A 21,736-nucleotide genomic window follows, 5' to 3' on the forward strand; every position below is an offset into this window, starting at 1 on the left:
AGTCAGAAAATAAATGCTTCTCTCATTGCCAGTTGGTCAAAAAATAGATGTAGAATTGTAGGAAGTGCTTTAATTACTTTTTGTGAATTAAATGTTGTAAGAAAATAATAAAATATTAACATCTTCCAGCTTTTAAAAAGAGAAATTGGGAACTAAGCTTGGGAGCCAAGCTTCCATAGCAAGTTTAATTTTTATCAATGTTCGTTTTAAACACAGAGCTTGCTCTACACTCTCAAGTTGTTTTTGAGATGATTAAATGTTTCATGTATTATGTTCATTTTAATGGTGGCAATAAGAGCTACATTATAATTGGATTTATTACCCATAGTAGAAAGCAGAATGTATTTGCCATGTTTACTTTTGCTCAGAATTAAAGTGGATGCTTTATATGTGACTGGTAGAAAATTTCAAACTAGATTAACTTGTGAAATATTTTTACGTTTTGTAGCAAAATGTGAAAATTTTCTAAACCAAGTGGGTAAAATATTTGCAAAAACTGGAGTATATCATGCAAATCATGGACAGAACATAAATTATTTTTTCAGGGATAATGTAAAAAATGGACAGCATACTTTACAGTTTGCTAAAATTTTCTGTAATAGGTATTCCTGTTGAAAAGAAAAGAATGAATATGTCCTGTTTACCCTCAAGAGGGTTATCTTAGATAATAGTATTTATACTTAAGAAAACTCCAGTTCCTTTTGATGGCTGGGAAGTCACTAAACTGTGTAAATAAACTCTAGAATGTTCTACTGGTATACAGTGGCTTTACCACTTCCCATGGTTTTAATGTCTGCTGACACATTTCTACTTTTTAAAGTATTAAACAGTCTTGGCATTATTTTTAAAATATCATTTAAAAAATTATTATACTTTAAAAATTACATCTCTTAATAAACTATCCTATGCTTTCATTGTCAAATCTTGAGTATTTTATTCGTTGATTATACTTCATTTGTCAGTTTTTGTTTTAGTATACGAAGATAAGACAGTATTTTTTTATGTGTCTTCTGTTTCATATAGCTTGCATCTTAGACATGGATTATAGAAGTATGAGCATGAGCTATTTGAATTGATTATGAAAGGTGCATAATGTTTAAGAGTCTGAAATGATTGACCTACAAAGCAATGTAGTAAAATACATGTTAACCTTGCCTCGGTCCGGGAAATGATATGTATTATAAAATGGACTTGTCCAAAATTTTAGTCTAGTTCCAGTTGTCTTTTTAGTGTTTATTAAACCACTCAACTCTTTTGGTAACGGGAGATCTGCCTTTCAGTGTTTGCTGTGCATCAGTTCTTTACCTTTCATTCTAACTACTTTGATTTCTGGGATTGGATCAGAGCCACCCTCAGCAGTACAACTCTTACAGCTCAGTATGGGTGATGGAAGCCTTGACATACTGACTATACGAAGATTTCTGATTTTTCAAAAATTGCAGTTCCTTATCGCATCCTAACACGGGAAAGAAAACTGAGTGTTTAGGATCAAGACAAATGAACTGCTTAACCTCTCAGCCTTTTGGAAAAATATAAAGCAAAAGAACTATATATATGAATAAAGCAAGACTTGGGGAACAGGGTGGCCCTTTGTTCTCTCTCCCTTAATTTCTATTCTTTTATCATTTTAATCACTATTCAACAGGCTCACTTATTTCAGGCTCACGTATTAGATTCCAAAAACACTATTCACAGGGAACATGGTAGGTACTTATTGTATGCTTGCTAAATAAGGACACTCACCTATTGAACTGAAAAATACAGTTTAATTACCTTTGTGAGCAAATGAAATTCCCACTTGAACAATGTAAATGGAATTTCAGTTCACCTGATACATACAGGAAAGAAAACAGCAGAATTCACAAGCATTTATAATGGTAATTTAAGTAAGGAACAGAAAAAGATTTATGGAAGATGTACCCAGACTCTTGCTAAGGGTTACTTTACTGATCCAATTCAAGTAAGAAAAAAGCAATCAAAATTTGATGTTTTTCTAAGCTGAAAGTAAATCTCAGTGTCCTTTATTTAAGTAAAAAGATGTCTTCAATTGTGTCTCATACAAATACCTTGAGATATGTCTTCCAAGTTGCTCAGTAGACTAAAGGATACCCCTGAGACTTGATTTGCTGAACTCTGCAGGGAAGAACCCATTTGGGGAGCTGCTTGAGGAAATTTGATTTGCTACTTCTCAAACTTCACGGAACAGCAGGGAGCGGAGCCTGGTGTCAGATGCTTAGCATTGGTGGGAAAAGCTTAGATAATTCTTAAGTGTAGGATGAAGAAACAACAGGTTACCATTTAAATCAAACAACTTTCAAGTGCTTAATGATGATTGATCTCAGGTTTTGGCTTTATGGAAGACGTTTTAAAAATTCCTTCACATTCTTTTGCTTCGCAGTATGTGGATGTAGAATTTTCTTATTTTGATTTATCTCTGTGATGATGTTTTCCTTTCAGCTGCTAAATTTTGAGGTTTTGAGATGTGTGAAATATTAAACATTCATGGTGTCTTTAGACTTGCTTGTGATCTTTGTTCAACAGCATGAGTCAAGCTCAGTCATATGATTCTGTTTCTACTGGGGAAGAGCTATAGTGATACAGACAGATTGCTCAATGCTTTATGATTTTAATTGGAGCAGAATAATTTCAGATGAAATCTTATGACCTAAAGATAGATCTATCACATCTTGGGGGTTCTGTTTATTACCAAAGCATCTTGTGATTAATTGTTTTTTTTTTCTTTTAGTGGGATACGAGGCTAGATTAGGAGGTCTGGTTTCTGGAGGCTGTCTGACTCTAGAAATGGAACGTTTAAAATGCTTAAAATGCAATCAGAAGGCTTTTTCTTTCTTTTTCCTTTCCTCTTCCTTCCTTCCTTCCTCCCCTCTCTTTTTTTTTCCTTCTTGCTTTCTTCCTTCTTTCTCTTTCTCCCTTTTTTTCCTTCTCTTTTTTGGCAGAAAGCTTTAGGGAGCATGCTCTTTTAATAGAGAGGCTTGGGACTTCACACTGGAGATTGACCAGGGGTTGGGGAGATATTTTTTACTTGAGGGTTAAATAAACTTGTTAGTGAAATTGGCCATATCCTATATGGCCATCATCCTATTCAGATGATCCATAAGTATGGGCTTGGCCAAAGAGTTCACTCAGGTTTTTGCATAACATCTTATGACCAACCCAATAATTGAGACCATGTGACAAGTTGTTTTATATATCCACAACATTGTTCCACATGAATTTCACACTGTTGCCTCCCAAACTAATGTGTTGTTGAGGATTTCTCTTCCCGGCACCCTTGTCCCCACCCTTATAACTTCAGTGGTAACCCAAAAAGAAGTAAAACTAATCCAAATACTATAATACATGTCTAACATGAAGTACCAGGTCCAAATGTTTTAGAATATACAGTAACAGTCTGCATTTCAAGCAATATTTTCTGAAACAGTATTGAATATTTTGAGAGTTAGTTGCTTGCTCTTATAACTTGATCAGCATTAATTAAATAAAGTATAAATCAGTAGTTCTCAATCCTAGCTGCACATTAGAATCATCTGGGGAGTATTTAAATAATGCTAATGCCCATACCCCATTACAATATGAATTAAATCATAACCTCTGGGACCAGAGCCCAGTGTCTGTAATTGTTTCGTATTACCGAAGTGACTCTAGTATGTAGAAGGAGCTGAAACCGCTGTAATAGACTTGTAACTTTGTGAATATTTGTTATATTGAGTATGTTGTTCCCTTCAAGACTTGCAGCAAAGTCCAGATGAATGTCTCAGCTGATTTTTCAGTTAGATAACAACTTTTTAGAGGGCTTTCTAGAATTTTTTTGAAAGACAAGAGATTGACATTTTTTTAAAAAATTGAAGAATAGTTGATTTACAATGTTGTGCCGGTCTCCACTGTACAGCAAAGTGACTCAGTTATACATATGTATACTTTCTTTTTTTAAGTGTGCTTTTCCATTATGGTTTATCACAGGATATTCAGTATGGTTCCCTGTACTGTACAGTAGGACCTTGTTTATCCATTCTAAATGTGATAGTTTACATCTACCAAACCGAGACTCCTTCAACATATCTGATTATAGAAACTTCTCTAGTTTCATTTTGCATATTCTTAGTTATGCAAATGAACATAAAATCTTCAGATTTAGGGTTAAAAATTGTTCCCGCATAATATAATTGAAACTCATCTGAAATAGGAATCTGAAAACAAAAGAATACTTTCTCTTTTTTAAGAGCATTGATGCTTATGGATATAATATTTTCAAGTGTGGGGAGAAGTGGTGAATATTTTGTGGAACGATGATTTTGGTGGATAAACTTGGAAAAGAGAGCTCTAAAAACTGCTTTAATAGCTACAGTATAGTGATAGGGCTCTTGAAATGTATTTTTAGATAGAGAAGTGTTTATATTGGAAAGAGAATGTTCTCGACTGTTATTTATCCCAGACTACAAAAGATAAACTTTCTTACACCCACATTTCTCTTCTCACATAGACCTGCTACCAAAGGTACATCAGATATAAAACAAGAGAAAAATGAGAGTAATGTTTCCATAGCAGTAAAATTCCTATCACTCAGTCCTATAATATGAAGCTCAGCTAACTCACATCTAGCAATAAGACTGTTTTCCAAATTCAGGGTCTTCAGATTTGCTATGGCACTATATATCTTCTAACATTGTTTAAATCTTATCTGTCAATACAGTTTTGTAAATCGGGGCAAGGGCAAAACTGTATCTGCTCATTTAAATTTTTCTTCTGTATCATTGCGCTGTTTGTAAATATTATGATTGTTGTTTAGTTGCTAGGTCAGGTCCAACTCTTGTGCAACCCCATGGACTGTAGCCCACCAAGCTCCTCTGTCCATGGGATTTCCTGGGCAAGAATACTGGAGTGAGTTGCCATTTCCTTCTTCAGAGGATCTTCCTGATCCAGGGATCGAATCTGTGTCTTCTGTATTGGCAAGCAGAATCTTTACCACTGAGTCACCTGGTCAATGGACATGAATTTGAGCATACTTCAGGTGATAATAGAGGACAGAAGAGCCTGGCATGCTACAGTTCATGGGGTCACAAAGAGTTGGATACGACTTAGAGACTGAACAAAAACAGCAAGTATTATGAATGGTTTTTATAAAAGTGAAGCATATACCAATTTATCGGTGCCTTTATCAATATATATCTTGTGTGTGATCCTATTTAAGAAGTTATATAAAAACATTAGGTGTATTTCATTTCAAAGATGTGGTTTGTTATTATAAGTTGAAACTACCTTCTTGATAATATAAAGTTAAAGGAAACAGTGAGTTTTCATTGTACAAGAATAGTGATTCCTTGCTTTCAGACTGCCTAGAACTCAGTTTGCTTTCTCATGGTGTGATGGAAAGCATAGTAGTACCTAATGGGTTCTTACAAAATGTTTGCTTAGTAGTATAGATTCTCAAATGTATAACATTGTTTCCTTAAGAAAATGGCTTCTAATTTATTGCAGTTTATGATTTAAGGGAAATGATATCAATAATGCCTTATGTCTGTAGAGTTCTTTGCAACACATAAAATGCTTATAGGTGATTAAATGAAGATATTTAAAGTGCTCTTATTGAAGGAGAGTTTTACTATAGAAAGTTCATGAACTCAAAGAAAAATAAGAAAATTTAATTTGTCTCAGAAGGGAAGAAGATTGTTTCTTTATTTAAGACTATACTTTTTAGTTCCCTAAAAGGACTTGATTCATTGATTAAAGATACAGATTTTGCTGCCAGGTAACAATTACATTATTTTAAAATAGTCCAAATACTACATGACAACCAAAATCAATCCATCACCTTGCTTTTTACTGTTTGCATTTTGTGATACATGGGTGGATAGCACTTCTTTTAACTCAGTGAAATATGTCTCTCACACTCTTGAATCCTGAATAGTACCATTTAAAACTGTCTTGGGAAATATCGAGTTCAGAGGATATTTTTCATGTGGACCTTCAGACTGAATTTTATATCAGTATCCTTCAGTGGTCCTATAAAAGCTAGTTGAACTTGGCATTGCCCTAGAAGCATCTTGAGATTGTTAGAGAAGCCTTACTTTTAGAGACATGCTGGTCTGAGATTAAATCCCAGCATGTGATTTGGATTAGTTACACTATATTTTTGACCTTCAGTTTTCTCTAAAATGGGTTTAATAAGATCTTTGTAGAGGTATTGTGAGGGAAGTGTCTGACACAGTGAGATGTTAAAAAAAACCCAAAACACATACACACACATTTGGATAGCCCTTTGAAGTTAGTTAGCCCTCTAAGTAGTTAGAGACGAAACCTGGCTGGTGTCTTTCCACTATCCAGTTTTAATAGCTCCACTGTAGAAGTTACCTCAGATTTTCTTTGTCATTTCTCTGGTGCATTTAGAGAAGCTATTTATTCTCTGGCCATAGCACTAAATATTAATAGGTCATTTTGGTACCAGTGATAAGAAATGAGACCATCAAACAATTTTAGGGGACTGATTTCATATCAAAACAGGTTTGGTGCATAATGAATAGAGGTACTCCCAAACTGCCTTTATACCTGGAGTGGAGAAAAAATCTTATATCTGAAGATCCAGTCTTCCTCTCTAGGAAGGAAGAATTCCTATTTTCCAATATCTAGTACACTTGAAAGAAAAAGATTGTCACATGCAGTTACCTGGGCAAGGTGCTTCAATTCACATATATTACACTAAAAAGATTAAAATCTGATGGGTTGCTATTTCTATGCACACAACAGTTTAGGGGCCTGAAACAAGCCATAATTAAACTTGGTTATCAATTAGAACTTCTTCTGTTAAAATTTGTTACTCTTCTCTGTCTTAATTAGAAAAATGGACCTTTTGTTTCTCTGTTAATTGTTATCTTGTCTGCTTTCATTGAGCATCATTTTGCCATTGCTTAGGCCTAATTCTCTTGAAGCCTCCCCGCCTAGTTGTGTCTTTGCCTTGCTATACAAAGTATTTTTTTGAACCAACAGTATGGAAGATTGGAAGATTTTGTCACCCCACTCCGAATGGACTGTATCAGAATCTACATTTTAGCAGCATCCTCAAGTGATCCCTATGTTTGAAAAATACCATATCAGTGTTGTGTATTTTGTCTAATAAAACTGTGTAATAGGGAACATCACTCTTCTTGAAAAAGCTGATTGTCTACAATATGGAATCTTGTTTTTGATACAGTCTTGCCATTTATTGTTAAGTTTGGTGTTATGAATCTAATGAAGCAAAGGGTTGTTCTGGAATACATTGTCTGAGCTTATGGAATGTAGTTTAGCAGAAAGCCCTCAAAACCTCAGCATCAGGCTTCCTGACCTTAACTATTTGAGGCTCTGTGCCTCAAGTTTTTCTTTGGCAAAGTAGAGCCACAATGCCTGCCACACCTGTTTTTCTGAGGGCTATTAGGAGGATCAACTCGAGTGAGATCATGTGTGTGAAAGTGTTTGGCAATACCAAAGAGGTGTGCCATTGTAACTGTTGATGTGGATGAAGATGTTCCTTCAGGCTATCTGAGCCTCGTGTTTGTCAAGGGGTAGTGATGACTCCACTGAGTGGTTACTGTGGTAATTGGAACATGTCTGTGTAGTCTCTTCAACATTACATATAGATTTTAACTTGACAGTTTTTTGGCCATACCAGCAGTTCTGGCTTCCAATTACAAGGAGTTACCATGAGGTTTTTGTAACCCTTTTATTAATATCAATAGTGTGATTGCATCTTTTGGGTGGGTTGTATGTCACTAACAGACTTTAATAAATGATATGTTGATGAATAACATTTCCATAATTTTTTCAGTTCCTACTATGATTATATGATAGCATTTTCAATGAGATACTACTTTTAGTCTTGGAAGCAGGGTAATTTCCTTTTATCTTACAGGTGTTAGTGTCCTGAGCCCCAAGCCAGAGTAGGATATAATTGTTTGAACCTTCTAATCACGTGAACTCTGATGACTTTTCTCTTTACATTTGATTGGAACACCTCTATATTTCTCCTCTGTTTCTGTTTAATGCTTATGAAACTAGTCGTAGTAATTTTGGTTCACAGATAGCTTTGGTCCAACAAATAATAATTTATGTTTCCCCAAATTTGGACGCAGTGAGATTGAAAACCATTTTCTAAAAGTTTGTATTCATCTGCTCTTTCTCCTTAGCTAGGTTTTGATTTCCTGCTTTATCCAGTTATTTGATATATTGTGTAGGGTGTTATTATAAGAGAGCTGATATATACTGGAAGACAATTTAAAATGCATCCAGTGACTAGATGACTATTAATCCTTTAAGGTAAAGTAAGTTTGTTTCTGTTCTTGCATTTTAATAATAATTATCTTCTGCTCATTATTAGTCACCATGCTAGAAACTTTACATGTTGTTTCATTAATATTTTATTACTATGAAAGTAGCACATTCATACTAAAAGTTGCAAGCAGTACAAAAAGTAAAATATGAGTCTTCTCTATACTTCCAAATGGCCCAGGGCAACACTCTAGCAGGAAACAGTGTAAGCATTTTCCCGTATTCTTCTGGAAACTATCTACATATATACACTAGCCATATATGTGAGTCTTCCCCACTTTTTCAGTGAAATGTGTTCATACCACATTGGCTTTTCTGCACCTGGATTTTATTCACATATGAAGAGGTGTTACTTTGGACTTCTTTCCCTAGAAGTAATCCTGATTTAACTCACTCTTTTTTATTGTACAGAATACCAAATTTATGGATATGACAGAATTTAAGTCCCTATTGATAATTTCTGGACATTTATCTTTACACATGGCTGAAGTATATCCAAACTGTGTAAACCGTAGTAGAATTGTGAGTCAAAGGAGGAGGTGTGAGATTAGTGGCTTTGGATATATTGATATTGGCCTGTTATTCTCATGAACAACAGGAAATACACACTAAAATACTGGCTATTGGGCCTCACCACATCTCAAGCCAGAGCCTCAAGAATAGCTTTCTTTTGGCAATCCCTGTGTGTTATGGCCCTGGGGAAAACAGGTGATTTCAACATAGCTCTTCTAAAGTCATTCATTATATTTGTTTTTTTTTTAACTTTTTATTTTTACTTTATTTTACTTTATAATACTGTATTGGTGGATTCATGTCAGTGTATGGCAAAACCATTCATTATATTTGATCCAAGACTTATTTTAAACTTCCAATGTAAATTATAACTGTCACTGCATTTGTAATCACATAGCATTACATTTGTCACAATAGTTCCTTTTTATAATGTTGAATCTTCCTCTAGCTCATCACTTTCACTGTTCTTTCTGACTGAGATCAATTTTTTTTTCACTTGTTTCAGTGAAAAAACTTCAGTGAAAGTTCTAAAGAGACAAAGTCTTTCTCTTTGTGGCCTTAAAGTCAACTCTTGACTTTAGATGGAAATTTTGCCATTGTCCTGGTCACCTGAATTCTTACACAGATAGATTAATTGAACTTAATCTGTAAACATTTCTGAGAACAATTTTGTGCCAGCTTTTGCTTTTTCATCATTTTTAACTTATAATCTGCAGCTTATTTATATGTCAATTTGATTGTTCCCAGTTTATGCTTAAAGAAACTGAATCTCAGAAAGCTCATGTGAGTTACTTCAAATACAAACCAAAGTCACAGTTCAATTATTCTTTACTATCCACTCATACCTACTTCATTACAAGAAGTCTCCAAGTTACCAAACAAGTTATGTTCCAAAAGTTCATTTGTAAGTAAGTTATTTGGCACTTGAACTGCAATTTACCACACCGGGGGGAAAAAATGTTATAAATCGTGATTAGGTCCCTTGGCTGACCTGCAAAAATCTATTTAACTCTTATGTAACTACAAAATGATGCTTTGGCAATAAAAACAAGAGAGAATGGTAGCTGTCATTCTTGTTACACAGAAAAAGAGAAATTGTTTTTCCTGATGAGAAATAGAGTCAATGAGAAGACAGGGAAACAGAGACATTTTGGATCATCTAGAGGGGGCCTCAGGGTACTTTCACGAGCAATCAGGGTTGAGGTCACTCTGTCTGAAAGTCAGTTTCACCTGAACCTTGAGGATTTTTGTTAGATACTTCTCCCTAGCCTAACTCACCTGATACCTATGATTAGCGGCAGTAGGAGTGATTGAATTAAACCAAAATAGACTCTCTGAAATGATATTAACCCACCTAGTATGGTCAGAACAAACCAATAGACCCAAAAAAGCATATTCCTATTCTGTCTGTCTTAATAAAAGGGCCAAGAGGAGGTCCTGATTTTCTCAGCAGATCTCATCAGCGCCAGTAGCTTGGCTGAGGTCCGTAGAGGAGTCTTGGGAACATGAGTCATGGGTAAAGGCAAGAGAAAGCATGTGCCTTCCGTGATTTCTCTAGAGCATTTGTACAACGAGAGTTTCTGATGCTGAGAAATGACTACATTTTTATCTCATCAAGTGATTACTTCTTACATTTTCTAGGTGGTCTTTCACTTAACCATGAATATAAACATCTTAAGTTTCAGTTAACTTTTCATGAAGTCCAATGCCTTTTTAGATGGCCCCTGATTAGTATGTTTTATCACTTTCAGAACATTTGCACACAGCTTTTTGTTTTGTTAACAACAGAAGAAAGGATATATCCTTCAGTAAATGGAAACTTAAGGGAGCAGATCTTGCTGAGACGGCAGATTAAGAAAGGGATAGAAAGAAAATTAGAGTCTGTGCCTCCAGGATCAGTTTAGGGCTCTTAACCAGTTTATCTACACTGTCTTCCCACTAGTTGGATAATACATTTAACTACAAATGCTCTGTGTTGGGGATATCATTTGAATGTTTTTCAGTGGGTATTTATACCCGGAGTGATTTAACTGAAGGACAGGGCATTTTACTACAATTCAAAATCTTTCTCAGTGGTCATTATAATAGGAATTTGGGACTAGCAGACCACTTTTCAAAAGTGACGCTAAGGCTGATGAGAGAAGTAGCATCTACTTGATTTATATATACGTTTGATATTTATAAATGTTATATCTTTTCCACTAAAATCATGGTGTCGCAAAGAGTCAGACACGACTGAGCAGCTGAACTGAACTGAACTGAACAGTGATGTTCCTTGGAAGAATAGCTGTGCAAACTTAGACAGTGTTTTAAAAAGCAGGGACACCACTTTGCCAACAAAGGTCTGTTTAGTCAAAGCTATGGTTTTTCCAGTGGTCATGTATGGATTGAGAGTTGGACCATAAAGAAGGCTGAGCACCAAAGAATTGATGCTTTCGAACTGTGGTGCTGGAGAAGACTCTTGAAGGTCCCTTGGACAGCAAGGAGATCAAACCAATCAATCCTAAAGGCAATCAACCCTGAATATTCACTGAAAAGACTGATGCTGAAGCTGAAGCTGCAATACTTTTGGCTATCTAATGCAAAGAGCTGACTCATTGGAAAAAGCCCTGATGCTGGGAAAAATTGAGGGCAAGAGGGGAAGGGGGCAACAGAGGATGAGATGGTTGGATGATATCACTGACTCAATGGACATGAGTTTGAGGAAACTCAGGGAAATAGTGAAGGACACAGAAGCCTGGTGTGCTGCAGTTCATGGGGTCACAAAGTTGGACATGACTTAGCAACTGAACAACCACAACAACAAAGAGTATCTTCTGGGTGTTAGTATTCAGATTGAAACATGCATTGTTCTGGCATTCTCTGCTCAGAAAGGTCCCTGTTGAGTAGTTTATAATCTGGGTGAAAATATGCATAGGAATCGTCCTCATGGGGGATGATTTCTTCTGGTACCTGTGTGTCTGCCAGAGGTGGGGAGGGACTGGAGAGAGATTTCTCCTGAAGTTGTTTTGTCTACTCTGAAGAATGCTATGCCAGAGGGTTAGTGAGCCAAACAATGGTTTTCTTTTTTATTCTTGGCATCATGTGTAGGTCAAATAGCATTGATGATCAATAGCATTGATGAACCAATAGCATTTGATGATCCATTTTTCTTACTGCATTTCCAGCTTTTGTATGTGTGTTGGTCAGAAGGTGGTAAAGTAAGAAAGAAGGTTGTTTTTGCTTTTGTTTGTTGACCAGGCAGAAAAAAATATTACTGGTAATTTGAACATTAATTTTTCCTCTATATTTAAGGCCTGGACCCTTTGATAGAGGGGAAAAAATTAATTTAAAAATCTCACTTGAAGCAAATCCCAGCCATAGTACTATTCTTATGTGCAAGCAATACTACCCTATAGGACATAACATAGAAAACAAGTTAATAAGATCACAGCAACTTATGTTTATTATTTTTTTAGCATTATATTTGTTGGTTTAGGGGATAAAACTTTTGCATCTGATATCTTGGTGGCCACAATTCTTAGCTTAGCTGATTAGCTTCTATTTTCTTTTGTTTATTTGTATTCTAAGACCTAAGTGACGTAGACGGAAAATCATATTTCCTTGACATTTTTAAAAGATGTAAGACATTCTTAAGATTATTCACATTATCTTAACCCACACAACTTATTGCCCTCACAAATAATCACCCTCGGCTTCATTTTGCCTGTTGTTTCTGTATCAGAACACCTCAAGCATGATATTATTGAAAAGCTAAAGAATGATATTGGTATCCCCTCTCTATTCTACCACCTCCCCACCCCCATCCTAAAAATATTCTAATTCTTTTTTTTTTTAAATTTATTTGATTACATATTGTCTTAGTTGTGGCTCACAGGCTCCAGAGCATGCTTAGTAGTTGAGGTGCATGGATTTAGTTGCCCTGCAGCATGTGGAATTCCCCAACCAGTGATCGAACCCACATCCCCTGCATTGCAAGGTGGATTCTCAACCACTGGACCACCAGGGAAGTCCCCAAATGTTCTGATTCTTAACTGATGATTTTCACATCTAGGATGAGGAGAGAAGATAGATAAATACTGAAAACAGAGGTGGGGCAGGGAGGAAGGCATGGCAGCCCACTCCAGTATTCTAGCCTGGAGAATCCCCATGGACAGAGGAGCCTGGCGGGCTATAGTCCATGGGGTTGCAAAGAGTCAGATATGACTAAGCGACTAAGCACACAGGGAGGAAGTGGTCAATGGGACAGGAGAGGGTTCTGCCTGGTGTGGCTGGGAGGAGAGAAGTGGAGGGCTAACCTACCAGCTGGTTCTGTTGCACAAGTGGTAGGGCTTCCCCTAATGCTTTCACAACTCCTGCAAGAACCCTTGTTTTCAAAGAGCTATTTAAAAATATTTTTCCTGTCTTTTCTACATAATTGTCTGTCTGACTGTAAGTGGTTGATTTTATATTGTTTTCTTTCTTAGGGTCAGGAAACTGGAGCATGGCTATGAGCAACGGAAACAGCGATTTTATGGTTCTGAGCAATGGCAGCATTGCAACCAGTGCTACCACGCCTAGTCCCCTCACCCCCTGTGATGGAGACCCTGCAGCCCAGCAGCTCGCACCCAAAGAAGCACCCAGAACAAAAGTGAGTCCAAATGGATGCCTGCAAGTTAATGGCACCGTTAAATCATCCTTTCTGCCTTTAGACAACCAAAGAACGCCTCCGGTGTTACCCCAGTGCTGCCATCCTTGCCCATACCATCACCCTTTGACTCCCCATGACAGTCACCAAGAGTGCCATCCCGAGGCTAGCCCTGCAGCACCTCCTGCTTTGGCCTCGTGTTGCATGCAGCCACACTCAGAGTACTCTGCATCTCTCTGTCCAAACCATTCACCTGTTTATCAGACAACGTGCTGTCTTCAGCCCTCTCCATCCTTCTGCCTGCATCATCCGTGGCCTGACCATTTTCAGCATCAGCATGTGCCGCAGCACATAGCCAACATCAGGTGAGTGGTCCGCAAGGTTTGCTGGGCTTTAGCATTTGACTAATTCCATGTGAATGTGACTGCTTGTGCTGATTTCTCCAAAAGGAGGAGAGAAGAATGTATCAGGAAAAGGGAATTAATGAAACTGCTTACTTTGTGGATTGTGTGAAGGCTGTTAAAATGCAAATGAAGTATTATTTTATCTGTTTTATCCAGTGACTTCTTAGTCAGTTAAACCCTCTCTTCCTTATTTTCCTGTTGGTGAGCTGATTAGGTGGCCCTGCTAGGCCTTGAAGTATAAAGTTCAGTAAAAAGATTTATTGTCAGTAATTTCTATTATTAAACATGGGAGATGGATATATTTGTGATGAGGCTGCCTAAACAGGAGACTTTATTTGCTGCTATTGATAGTGATCAACATTTATGAAAAAGAAGTATAAAACCAGATGCTTCATTATGGCTGTACTCACAGTTTCTATTCAAATCATTTGGCTGATTATATAATATGTTGAGATGATACAAAAGAAACAATTTCTTTCATAGCAGGTAGGACCTATAAATCTGTAGCATAGGACTTTTTTAAAAAATGTGTTTTGTAAAATAAAGCATGTTCAGATCTGGTAGGTTGAAAAATACTAGAAAATCTGCCATTGCCAGTTCTCCTTCCTATCTCCCGCCGTGATTTCTCTGATATATGCTTTCCAGCTTTTTTTTTCCATGAGTAAGTTTAAAGTCACACATACTGCAGGTGAGCAATCATAACATATTTTATAAAATCCTAAGTACTTAACAGAGACCAAGAATTATATTTTTTGGTTGTTAAAAGAGCTAGAAGAGGACATTCTCTTTTAAAATTAGGGTATGATTTTTATACAGGGAAATGCATATATCTTAAGTGTGTGGTTTGATCAGCTTTGACAAATGTATACAGTAGTATAAGGCATACCTCGGTCAGATGTAAAACATTTCTGTCACCCCAGAGAGTTCCTTTATGCCACTGCTTAGCCATTCCTTCTCTCTTCACCAGAAGCACTGTTCTGAGTTCTGTTACCATAGATTATTTTGTTTGATTTAAAACTTCATATGAACAGAATCATACAATAAGTACCCTTTTCTATCTGACAATTTTGACTCAACATTTTAGAGACTACCTAACTGCTATGTGTGTTACTTTCCCTTTTTATTGCTGAGTAGTAATTCATTGTGTGCAGATAGCAAATTCACTTGTAAGTAAAGGAGTACAGACTTCCAGTTCTAAAATAAATAAGTCATGAGGATGTAATGTACAGGGTGGTGACCATAGTTAATAATACCGTATTATAAAGTTAAAAGTTGATAAGACAGTAGATCTTAAAAGTTCTCATCACAAGAAAATTAATTTGTAAATATGTGGTAATAGATGGTAAGCAAACGTAATGTGGTGATCATTTTGCTGTGTATACAAATATCGAATCATTATGTTGTACACCTGAAACTAATGTTATATGTCAGTTATATCTCAATTTTTTAAAAAATCACATCCAGACAGGGATTAAGTGATAAATACTTTTCACTTTTATCAGGTTTTAGATGCTGCTGAGATTATCTGGTTTCAGTCCTTTGAAAAGAGAGGAAGAGAAAGATTGGGGAAGGACAAGGGATGGGAGGGAGGGCATGGGGATCCTCTGCAGCGTGTTTCTGCAGTTGCTGAATAGTTTTTTCCTATCAGATGCGAGACTCTTTTAGTTTATAGAACTATGGTGAAAGCACTCACCAAAGCCATTTCTTAGAAGATTGGTCCTGACAGCATTGCGCAGCATGGCTAGTTTCAGACTCTTTCCACTTTGAATGAAACAGTATAAGTGATTAATTTTAAAATTATATGGTCATAAATATTGATGTTTTAGAACCATAAATTATATGGTTTCAGGATGTGAGATGATATTTTGAAGCTGATCCCTCCTTTAAAAACTGTCACAAAATAGTAGAACAATGGGCAAGAAACCAATTGTTTCAACATGACAGACATATCAGTACTTTCAGGATTCTGACTTAACATTTCTCAATGATCTAATTTTAAAGGGATGAAAGTCCTATATGCATATGACTTTAAATAGAATGGTATTTTTAAAAAACCAAACTGACTTTTTTAAAGTACCATATTTGCCCATCAGGCAAAACTGTAGAAGAAACTGGAATATTATGTGAAATTTTTTTCATATAAGAATTTTATCTCAAGAATTTGAACCTTTTGACGAACCGTTTGTAACAGACATAGACTTTTTTTTAAGATGCCTGTGAAGGAATGGTGTGTGTCTAGCTGTGTATATTACATACTTTATTGTAAAATATGTGCTTCCAGAAATTCTTCCCTATCTGCTACATTTATGTATTTAACATGTATATAATCAGTAGTATTTACTGAATATTTATGTGTGCCAGACACCAAAGACATAATTCCAAATGAGATGAGACTTTTTTTTTTCCCTTCATAAAACTGGAAGCTAGTAGGGACGGAGACAGGAAAACAAACAGGCAGCTACTGGCAGCTCTTATCTCTTATTGTGATGAGAGATGCCAAGAAGGGATGAAAAAGAAAAATGTTACAAATGGAGAAGAGGTGGTCTGGTCGACAGTGGGAATGGTCTGTGTAAAGACTTACAAAGTAGTGTGAACCCAACTCCAGCATGGTTGAGTATGACTAGGCGCCGGAGAAGAAAGTGTACTAGCAAGGGGAGGGGTGCACTGGGCCTAAATCCTGAGGGGCATGTGAATCACCTGAGATTTCTGGACGGTATCCTGAGCCAGTGAGAGGCAATGTGGATGTTTGTGTATGCATGACTTTTTTATTGTGAAAAAAATGTACAGAACATAAAATGTATTATTTGAATCATTCCTGTGAGTACAGTTCAGTAGCATTAAGTACATTCGCATTGTTGAGCAACCATCACTACTCTCCCTTCTCCAGAACATCCATCATCTCCCCAAACTGAAACTCCTTACCCATTAAACAATAATTTCCCCTTCTTCCCTCCCAGCCCTTGGCAACCACCATTCAACTTTCTATCTCCATGAATTTGGCCACTCTAGGTACCTCATATGAATGGAATCATACAGTGTTTGTTCCTTTGTGACTGATTTCACTTAGCATCATGTCCTCAAGGTTCATCCAAGTCATAGCATGTATCAAAATTTTCTCCTTTGGAAAGGCTGATTAATACCGCATTGTATGTATATACCACATTATTTTCATCCACGTATCTGTCAGTGGACACTTGAATTGTGAACAGTGCTGCTGTGAACATGGGTGAACAGATACCTGTTTGAGTTCCTGCTTCCACTTCTTTTGGTTACATACCCAGAAGTTAATTACTGGATCATGTGGTAATTCTATGTTTAACTTCTTGAGAATCCGCTACACTGTTTCCACAGCTGCTGTGCGCATCCTTGCCAACACTTGTTCTTTTCTGTTTGTTTTTAATTGTTTTATAATAGCCATCCTAATGGGTGTGACATTATAGATTCTTAAGCAGAAAATTCAGATTTTCTGAATTTTCAGAAAATAATTCAGATTCATATTTTAGAGAAGTCTGTAACCTGCATTGTGGAGAGTAGATTGAACTGGGTCAGTAGACTGTCGTAGAAAGACCTTTAGAAGCCTTTTTGCACATGAGAGAAGGTGATGACTTCATCCTGGACTCAGAAATAATTTCACACTAGGAAGATTTATGAGGTAGAATCTACTAGGTTTGGTGAGCCACTGGTTATGGGGGAGGAAGAGAAAGAATCACAACTAACTTGCAGTGTTCTGGTTTGAGCAACTAAGCAGGTAGATGGGGATGCCAGTCACTAAAATGGGGAGGATAGAAGGCTTAGCAAGCAAAGCTTCTGGCGTTGAGAGTGGGTAGTAACAATGGAAGAGTACGGTCCTTTGAGCTTTCTTGAAAGAATAAGGATGCTGAGTTACACATGACAGTTTCACTGAGGGTAACGATACTGTTGGAGGTGGTTGTAGGATGAAAACGAGCATTTAGACTCGGCCCAGCGTGCATGTATTTGCAGCATTGTACTATGGACAAGGCACTAAGCCAGGTGCTGTGTCTGTCCTTCCCAAATCAGGAAGACATCCACTGAAACAAATGTGGATGTGGATATAGCTACTATGTAAGAGCAGGACAGTTTGGGATAGAATACACAGGATGGTCTAACTAGGAAATGCTGAAAATGAGGATGTTGCTGCCTTTTATTAGTTACTCTACCCAATACTTTTAGGATAGTTATTAGAACAAAGATTCTAGATGCTGTTCCTCTACCAGGAATGCTGATTCTCTAAATCTTTTTGTTTTCTTTTTGTGATTTCTTGCATGTTGCTTTTTTAAAAATTGATACTCTCAAATACTTAATGAAATATTAAATTAATGTTTGGGATGTACTTCTGACTTGATAATAGTATAGAATGTTCACATCACTTTAAGATTATCTTAAAGGTTGTCAGCCTTGTAGTAAAATTATATATAGATGGAAGATCCCAGATATGTTCAATTGCTATTCCTTTTTGCACCTACAAATGCACCTACCTGGTTGGTATTTTAAAGTTGCTATTTGTTTATAAAGTACTTAAGCCACATAGAATGTCTTAAAAAGCCAATCAAATAGAAAATATAATTTTATCCCAGCTCATTTGCCACCTCCTTTCAGTTGCTCATATTCTCATTTCTCTTTTGCCCACCTTCTGTACTACAGTGGGTTCTCTTTCATTGTTTCTTAATTCTCTAAGCTGTAATAAATCTTTCTAAGAGATTCATTATAGTCAATCACTCGTGTGTGTGTTTTTGCTGTTTTTAAAATTATCTGTTAATCATCTGACTGATTAAGATCATTGCAGGGGTCGCATGTAGTATATTCTCTTTTGATTCTATTAATCACCACATTTTAAGTAGTTCAACTTAATCTTGTTTTAAAGCTTCTGGCTTTTTCATGTATAGATTCCTATCCTCATGCCCATCAATCAGCTGATAATATGACTAATTGAGAACACTCAGGATTATTTTTTAAAAACTGTTTTATTTTGTATTGGGGTATAGCCGATTAACAATGATATGATCATTTCAGGTGAACAGTGAAGGGACTCAGCCATACATATACATGTATTGATTCTCCTCCAGACTCCCCTCCCATCCATAATATTGAGCAGAGTTCCATGTGCTATACGGTAGGTCCTTGTTGGTTATCTATTTTAAATATAGCAGTGTGTACATGTTTGTACCAGTTTCCCTAACTATGCCCCATCCTTGCCTCCTGGCAACCATAGTTTCATTCTCAAAGTGTGTGAGTCTGTTTCTGTTTTGTAAAGAAGTTCATTTGTATCATTTCTTTTTAAAGTCTACATATAAGGGATGTCATATGATATTTCTCCTTCTCTGACTTACTTCACACAGTATGACTGTCTCTAGGTCCATCCATGTTGCTGCAAATGGTATTATTTCATTTTTAATGGCTTAGTAATATTCCATTGTATATATGTACCACATCTTCTTTATCCATTCCTCTATCAGAGAACACTGAGAATTTTGAAAAGGCAGATAGTAGTCTCTCCCTACCATGAGACGGAGCCTATATCCACCAGTCCTAAACCTAGTTGATCATCAGTACCCACCAGGGGAATTAAAGAATAAGATAAGTTTGATAATAATGAGAAGTTTAGCTTGCAGTAGAAACGATAAAGCATTCAGGAGTTCAGAAGTGGGAAGGATCCCTGTAGGTTGATAAAGTTAGGGACAGTCTGACAAGAGAGAGCTTGAGTGACCCTTGAAGGGTGACCGGGAATGATGAAGGGACTGCCTGCATAGTGCAGAACACAGAAGGTGGTGGGGAAGCCTGGAAGGGGAAAGCGTACAAAAATAAAAGCCTACGTGAGGAAGAGTAAGGAGAACAGGATGGCCGGGGTGAAGGGATCATTTGTACTGTCAGGAGGGACAGCTTTTCCTAATTTTACATCCTGAGTACAGTCAAGTCCTCTAAAAGGCTGCCTGGTAATGATCTGCTCTTTATCCTCAAAGCTCTGGAAAAACCTCTCAGGAGCCAGTCACATTCCATGTGTGCTCGTTGAAGCAAAGTTTTGAATGATTCATTTGGGAATCTTCTTATTGCTATATTAAAGTGAAAGGGCAATGGTATTATGACAATTAATACAGAGTTCTGCATCCAAAAATAGCATTCAAGATTTCTAATCTAAACTATACTTACCTTTTAATTTGGTGTTGCAAAAAATGTTCCTGATGTTCACAGAGGGCTGCATAAAGGATACTTGGCAATGACCAATAAACTCGTTATCATGGTAGGGAACCTGTGATAGTTTTGGGTGCCTGCCAAATGCATTTTTATTTCTCTGAGGGTGATTTCATAGACAGATGGTCACTTTGAATGTTCCCCATGGCACTCTGGAGGAATTAGGGCTATACCGAGTTAAGAAGACTTGGCACAGAGGGGGACCATGGAACCCTACCATTAGTTCAGCCCCTGAAAGGTTAAACAAACATTGTCCCTACCTCTGCATACATTGTGACTATATAATTTTTGTAACCTATATTTCCTTTCTCCTTGAGTTCTTTATTAGTTTTCCAATTTCAGACTCGCTTTTCTCCGAGGTTTTCTTTTTGCTTCCCCTTAGGACACTAGTTACTTTCTCTGAAGGGAACAATTTTTCCTAAAAAGTAAGACCTGAGAATTCTTGTATTTGGTTAAAAGAGATAGAATCTACCACTTGGAATCTGGTTCCTTTGTGTATGTTGTATCATAACGTCCAGGGTTAAATTATAGACCTGAGCACCATTTTCCAAAGGGTCTTACTTTGCTGCACCTGGCCTGCAACACTCCACCCTCCCCCTTCCCTAAGCCTGCCAATGATGTTATTTTAGTTAGCTAGGAAATTTGAACTGAAAGTCCCTCTGAACACTTCATCAGCAGTGTAGCATGAACTTGGCATTGACACAGATCCTGGAGTCTCTGATTTGCCCAGATCACCAGACTCAACTCAAATGGCTTTTCTGAGATGTTGGAGCAATGAGTGGAGAAATTTCAAGGTTAGTTACTCACTTATTTAGTAGGTATTTAATAAATACTAAGTGTTAATTGCTGGAGACAGGGGTAAAAACTGCAAGCATGCGTCCCAATTTCCAAGATGTAGAGGTAATGCGGACAGGGTAAGATGCTCAGATTTTAGCATGAGTTGACCTCAGATAGACAGCCCTTTTTGATCAACAAATATTGACTGCAGAGCTGCTCGGTTCTCTGGAGCACAGAAGTTAAATATCAGTGCTTTTACAGAGACACAAGCAGGGTTTATATATTAACAAAAAAGGAGAACGAGACTGTCTACTGTTTTATAAATTCATTTTCCCCTCTTTTCCTCTCTTACCATTGGGAGATTGTGTGCATGTGTGCTAAGTTGCTTCAGTTGTGTCTGAGTCTTTGTGATGCTATGGACTGTAGCCCAGGTTCCTCTGTCCATGGGATTCTCCAGGCAAGAATACTGGCGTGGATTGCTGTGCCCTTCTCCAGGGGATCTTCCCAATCTGGGGATCAAATCCACATCTCTTATGTCTCCTGCATTGGCAGGTGGGTTCTTTACCACCAGCACCACTAATAGCTAAACAGTCATTTGTCTTTATATACAATTGCTACAAATTATAACCTGGCCAGGACTGCAGGGAGGTGTCTTTGTTCAGGATCATCAATTCAGCTCTTCAGTCACACTGGGCACCTTGCAAGTGCTCAGTAGCCACATATGGTAGCCACATATCGGACAGCACAGATATAGAACACATCCATCATTGCAGAAAACTTTTATTGGAAAACTATCTTTCTTGACTCTGTTAAAGCAACTGGAATCCCTTTTTAACCTCTATAGCAACAAGTGGAGCATGTACGATGTAGAGTAACAGCAGTATTTGAC

General features: G+C 37.1%; 1 protein-coding gene across 11 annotated transcripts in view; it reads left to right on the forward strand.

The window, feature by feature from the left end:
• DISP1 (dispatched RND transporter family member 1) overlaps window positions 1-21,736 on the forward strand; it is a 225,100-nt gene that overhangs the window by 152,587 nt on the left and 50,777 nt on the right. For 6 of the 11 annotated variants that reach the window (XM_069545415.1, XM_069545417.1, XM_069545416.1 and 3 more), the window contains one exon: window positions 13,299-13,824. In XM_069545415.1, the coding sequence (XP_069401516.1) occupies window positions 13,299-13,824 (526 nt within the window). The remainder of the gene's footprint in view (window positions 1-13,298; window positions 13,825-21,736) is intronic. The other 5 variants (XM_069545423.1, XM_069545424.1, XM_069545425.1 and 2 more) reach the window with 1 other exon arrangement.

The sequence above is a fragment of the Ovis canadensis genome, chromosome 12 (assembly GCF_042477335.2).
Source record: "Ovis canadensis isolate MfBH-ARS-UI-01 breed Bighorn chromosome 12, ARS-UI_OviCan_v2, whole genome shotgun sequence".
In the NCBI taxonomy this organism is placed as follows: domain Eukaryota; kingdom Metazoa; phylum Chordata; class Mammalia; order Artiodactyla; family Bovidae; genus Ovis; species Ovis canadensis.